General features: G+C 41.9%; 1 protein-coding gene across 1 annotated transcript; it reads left to right on the forward strand.

Moving 5' to 3' along the window:
• Window positions 1-1804: 1804 nt before the first annotated feature.
• DNAJC28 (DnaJ (Hsp40) homolog, subfamily C, member 28) lies at window positions 1805-2932 on the forward strand. The gene has a single exon (XM_010024537.1). The coding sequence runs from the start codon at window positions 1805-1807 to the stop codon at window positions 2930-2932; it is 1128 nt and encodes a 375-aa protein (XP_010022839.1).
• The last annotated feature ends 3070 nt before the right edge of the window (window positions 2933-6002 follow it).

Below are 6002 nucleotides of genomic sequence, written 5' to 3' on the forward strand. Positions count from 1 at the left end.
AGCCTTCCCCGACCGGCGTGGGGAAGTGAGGCGTGTGGGGCGCCCAGCTACTCGCTTGCCGGTAGTCGCCTCCCTCAGCTCTCCTGCGGCACAGCTCCTGAGAGCGCTCGCTAGTCCCCGGCGGCGGTTGGGCGGCAGCCATGAGGGCCCTAACGATAGCGGGTCGCGAAGGGACGGCGGGTTCGTACGCAAGGCCCCGTTCGGTGCCCCCGCCCTCCTCGGCCTGTCTTGGGGGAAGGGGGAGGTGTCGGTCCTGTCCATCGGGGAGAGCTGAATTTGACTGTCTGGGGAATAAACACCCGCAGCCGGCACCCTTCGGTGCTGCGGAGCGAGTGCTGTGCGTGCGGTTTGATTCAGAGCTTTAAGCACGAATATGTTAAAATCAAGTCGATTAAGTTATGAGAAGGCCTGGCTGCTGATCAGGATGTTGCATATCAAAAGTGTTTTCAGTGATGCTTACATTTAAGTAGTAGTTATGTGGATATTTATGGCCATATGAAACTAGATGATTGTGTTTGCCAGCCACCTCGAGGTAAAGAAATCACTAATCTATATCATGAATGAAAAAACATCACCCCATGTTAATAACATGCATTATAATAAACACAAGTTGATATCTTAATACATTACCTGGGTCAAAATCAACTGAAAATGTTCAGGATTGATCCAGTCTTTCATCTACTCCCAAGTACATCTCCATTCCCTTCTCCACTCCCAAGTACATCTCCATTCCGTTATCTTTTCACACAGGCTAGTGCAGAAGGGCAGTTTGTTACATGCAGGACATATAAACACTAATTATTCCTTAAACGTAACCTTGTTTTAACCTAGTCTTTTGTTTGGAAAGGCAGTCAGCAAAGGATATGTTGGAGGTACTGTGGAAGGAGACTCTTTAGCACCTCATATGAGGCATTTGTCTTAGGGTTTTAATTCATAAAGAGAAGTTACGAGCTGTGTGTGCAATTTGAGTGATGTTTTCTTACTTTTGACGTCGTGTGAAGACTTACTTAAGTTGTCATTTGCTAAAGGTGCTCTTTTTGCTGTTTCCCAAAATTATTCAGAAGCACTGGTTTTCCTGACAGAATGAGATACTGTATGCTATTGAACTGTGCTGAGTTCCAGGTTTATAACCTTACCTGGTACAAACAAAGGAGGTTGGCCACTAGGATGCAAGATCCCTGCTGGAACACAAGAGTTAATGTAAACGAATCTATAATCTGAATGCTACTTCAGTTGTTGCTGTGAAACACCAAAAGGGAACCGTAATGATATCCTTTGAGAATGTACCAGGTCGTGGATCTTGAGGCACTAATATATGTGAATAGAAAATTCGGGTGACAGCCGAATGTAGGTGTAGAGGGGAAAGGGAGAGGTTTGTTTCAGCATTTCCCATTCACCTTTATTTCACTGAAAATGAAGCATATTTCCGGTTTACAGTGCACTGCCTTCACAGAAAGGCAATAAAGCTTCAGCCTTTGGGGAATTCTGCAGTGGAAACCAGACCTATGCTATGCCTGCTATACAAGGAGAAAGCTATATTGTGAATTAGTTTTCATTTACATTGTAATACTACTAGTTCAATAGTAATTAATAAGAAATGCAGATTTCAGTATTAATCTGTAGAAGAAAAGAACATTGTGTGCCATTCTGAAATGCGGTAGGGATTTCTTAATATAATCAGTTTAAGACTTTAATCGTGTAAGTTCTTTTGAAAAGCATATTTAACACTATTTTTATAAAAATGTGTTTATAGGTCATTGTTTATAATGTAGCTGCATCTGAAGGAATACAAAGTGGCTTTGTCATGCTGACTAACAGCGTAGGGCATCATTTAATGGTGAGTGAAGCAATGATTCCAAGAAACATGAAGGTGTTTCCCTTGGTTCCCTACATTTGTGGCAACAGAATGTTGTCGGGTTTTAAACCTAAAAGCAACATCAAGGACTCTTACAAAATCCTTGAGCTTGAGGAAGGATGTTCCCTTGATGATATCAGAAACTCATATCGAAGTCTTGCCAAGAAATACCATCCAGACAGTGGTTCTGCCACAGCTGATGCTGAAGCATTTATGAAAGTAGAAGCAGCGTACCGAGTGGTGCTCAGTGATGCAACAACCAAAAAGAAAGCAAATGAGAATAATGAAGAGGAGGAAGATCAGTTCAAAATGCAAGCGCCACAGCACAGGCACTACTTGAGTTTTGAAGGTGTGGGTTTTGGAACACCGAGCCAAAGAGAAAAGCAGTACATGCAATTTCGTGTAGACCGCGCGACTGAACAAGTGCTGGAGTACCGGAAGCAGAGACTTGAAAGCCAGTTTGTCACGACTGACCTGATGAAAGCCAAAGATGTGAGGCAGAGCAAAAAGGTGAAGATAACTCAGGCGGTTGAACGGTTGGTGGAGGATCTCATCCAGGAATCAATGGCGAAGGGAGACTTTGACAACCTCAGCGGCAAAGGGAAACCTCTGCAGAAATTTTCAGACTGTCCACATGTCGACCCTATGACTCACAACTTGAACAGGATTCTGATAGACAATGGGTACCAGCCAGAGTGGATCCTGTTGCAGAAGGAAATAAGAGAAACTATTGAGCAGTTAAGGAAGAGCATAGTGGCATCTAGAAGCAAGCTTGGAGAGCCAATGACGCCATACAGGCAAAAGCAATGGAATCGTATTTGTGAGCAATTCACAGAAGATATCAAGAAATTAAACAAAAGAATCGACAACTTCAATTTAGTTGTTCCTATTCTGAGCAGACAAATGGTGCACTTCAGTGCAGACAAAGAAATTGGTCGAGCACAAAAGACTTATGAAGCGTTGATGGAAAATGGAGAGGCTTCTAATTCAGACACAAAGGAAAATGAGGAGGAAAATGTTAAAAGGTTTGGGTGGAAGTCTTCTCTATTGAAGTGGTTAAACCATGCATTGAAATAACACTAATTTATCTGTCTTGTCAAGATTTTGAACGCACTTTATTAACAAAACTTGTAACACTAGAGAAATTTCAGGTACACTCAAAATATAAAATCCAGCTGTGCACTGTTACACCAATTAAAAAGAAATGGGTTGTCTGATGTGCATTTGCAGGTCCTTAATTGATTAATTTGTGAACATTGCTAAGGAACTGTGCTGGTTTGGGCTAGGCTGGAGTTCATTTTCTTCCAGTAGCTGGTATAAGGCTACATTTTGGATTTGTGCTGGAAACAAGTCAGGGATGTTTTAGTTACTGCTGAGCAGTGTTTACACAGAGCCAAGGCCTTTTCCGCCTCTCACACCACCTCATCAGTGAGTAGGCTGGGGGTGCACAAGGAGCTGGGAGGGGACATAACTGGGACCTCAGCTGACCCAAGGGATATTCCATACTACATGGTATCATGCTCCGCATATAAAGTTCTGGAAGAAGGAAGAGGGGACGTTCACAGTGATTGCATTTGCCTTCCCAAGTACCTGCTAACATGTGATGGACCCTGCTTTCCTGGGGATGACTGAGCACCTGCCTGCTGGTGGGACGTGGTGAATGAATTCCTTATTTTGCCTTGCTTGTGCACATGATTTTTGCTTTACCTATTAAACTGTCCTTGTCTCAACCCACAGGTTTTCTCACTTTTACCCCTCTGAATCTCTCCCCCATCCTGCCATGGGAAGTGAGTGAGTAGCTCTGTGAGGCTTAGTTGCCAGGTGGGGGTTAAGACACGACAGGAACAATCAGTTACATTTCTGCAGCTTGCTTTGCTTCTGTTTAAATCAAAATTAACACTTCCCTTTAGCAGTGTTAAAGAAAGGGTGTTAAAGTGATTTTACAGTTACCTCTTCAAAAGGTGAAACTGAGGTGTAACAAAAACATATTAAGGACAAAGTGGAAGTAAAAGTCTTGCTGTGCCCTGTTACTTTGACCTTTATCCTTTCTTGTTTAAATGCTTTCAGCTCATAAATTGTTGACAGGTTTTGTGCCTTTTTTTTTTTAAAGTGCATTCATGTGTTCAAGGTTAAATAAAATGGGAATGAACGGAGGGTTCTGGATGCCTGGACTTGGGCTGTACATTCTGCAGAGGTCCATTTTTGGGTTTGGCTTTTAACACAGAAGGGGGTCTCAAAAAGCAAATCTTAGTAAATAAAGAAGCCTGCCCAAAACTGTACCCTAGTCACAGGGCTTTTTGAAAGCAAGCGGAGAAGGAAGTACTATTTTTCAAAAGTAATTGTACCATTTAAATGTTTTAAGAATATTGGTATAAAAGAACTTACTGTGAAATACTGCTGTGTTATTAGTTTCTGGGCAGTGGCTTGGAGGGTGGAAAATCTCTGTGGTGCCAAAGTTGTATTTATTTTTAGTAACCTCTCAGCTCTCCACACAATCTGATTTTCCTGGAGGACTTTGTCTATGGAAAGGTGTCGCTGGATACATCAGTATCTGTGCAGGCCTCCTTTGTCACTAATGCCTCCGTGACACACACTGTCATAGTCTGCACCCATGCAGGAGTTGTGCTATACCCTGCCAGTCTGTAGGAAGGTGTCCCACGGTCTCTGGTATGCCAGGGAGGGGTGATTTCTGCTCTTAGAGTTTCAGAAAGGAAAGCTAGGTGATGGTCATATCCATCCTTTGGCAGATGCCCCAGCATCAGCAGAGTCTGGTTTAATGCATTTGTGGACAGGTAACAAACACTGCATGTGCTCCTTTTGGTCTTTGTGCTCTTGCTCGTCTAGGTGAGGTCTTAACCAGCAGGCAGGACGTTATTTACATTTGTTGGTACAATGGACTAATTGAAATATTGTTTGTCAGAGTAAACACTGTAGGTCTTTCAAGCCTTTGTGATACAGCAAATAAGTAATAATGGCAAGATGTTTGTCATGTTTTAGAAAATAGGGCTAACCTCAGCTTCCTCTAGCATACCTTTTTGTAGGAATGAATGTGGGAAAAGTAAGAATGGTGTTACGTGCAGATGGATCTGTTGCCCCTAGGTCATGCTACCAAGATGCTTGTGCTATGCCATGCGCTGGTGTTAGCTGAAAGGGTGAGAGCATGGCTATTACTTGCTTTCTGTGAAGATGCAGTTAGGAAGCAGAGGTACGCTAGCGGGTAGGATTTATTGAGATCCTTGTGTTGGAGCAGGGGTGATACCAGAAGGCTTTGACCTCATAAGCTACTCACTCATTTTAGCAGCTGTGTGTTTGAATGTCAGTTTATTTCAATAACTTATCCATGCATTCTTGCTTTTAATGAAAACTAAACCATGCTTTTATGGAAGTTGTTTGACATAGGACTTTTAAAAAGAGCAGGTTTTGATTCGCATTATAAGCTACAGGAATTGGGTCTGAATTGCTGTTTAAACTAATCCAGTATCAGATTAGAAAAGAGCTAATTGCAAATTGAATTCATTGCACAAGAGTAAATAGAAAACAGATTGCAATAAATCCAGCATTGATGGAATCCACTTTGGCTCACAATGAAGATAAGTATCAGCAGTTTAAATATTTAAGTTGCCATAATGGATGAGTCAGCGCACTGAGTGATTTTTATGTTTCTTTTAAAACTGCTTGGTGTCAAATGGAGTAGATGTGAACTGACTCTCAGCACTTTAAATCAGCCTTGTGCTGTTGTCATGAAAAATTGCCAGGCACAAAAAAATCCACTTCTTCAACATTTATGGTAATGATGATGAAAAAAGGAATTTAGATTTTTCTTTTTCCCAGGTGTGTGGAGGAGTGTATTTTTGCAGGGCTGTCTATTTTTTGTTGCTCTGAGCTCACAAAATCCTAAAAGCAGTATTTAGTCAGTACATCTAGAACAAGTAATAGCAAGTACTGCATATGAATTAGAAAATCCCAGGAGAGTATGGCACTCAAGTAATTTTTCTGTCTGACACTAGACTGTTAATTTGAATTTGATAACACTTACCTTATTAGTGACCTCAAAAGGATGAAATCATTGTCGATTCCAGACACGAATACATGTTGCTTATTCCCAGAACTCCTTATGTGTTGGTCTGATTACCATACAGCTTGTGGC

Source organism: Nestor notabilis, unplaced genomic scaffold (assembly GCF_000696875.1).
Source record: "Nestor notabilis isolate BGI_N333 unplaced genomic scaffold, ASM69687v1 scaffold23091, whole genome shotgun sequence".
Taxonomy (NCBI): domain Eukaryota; kingdom Metazoa; phylum Chordata; class Aves; order Psittaciformes; family Psittacidae; genus Nestor; species Nestor notabilis.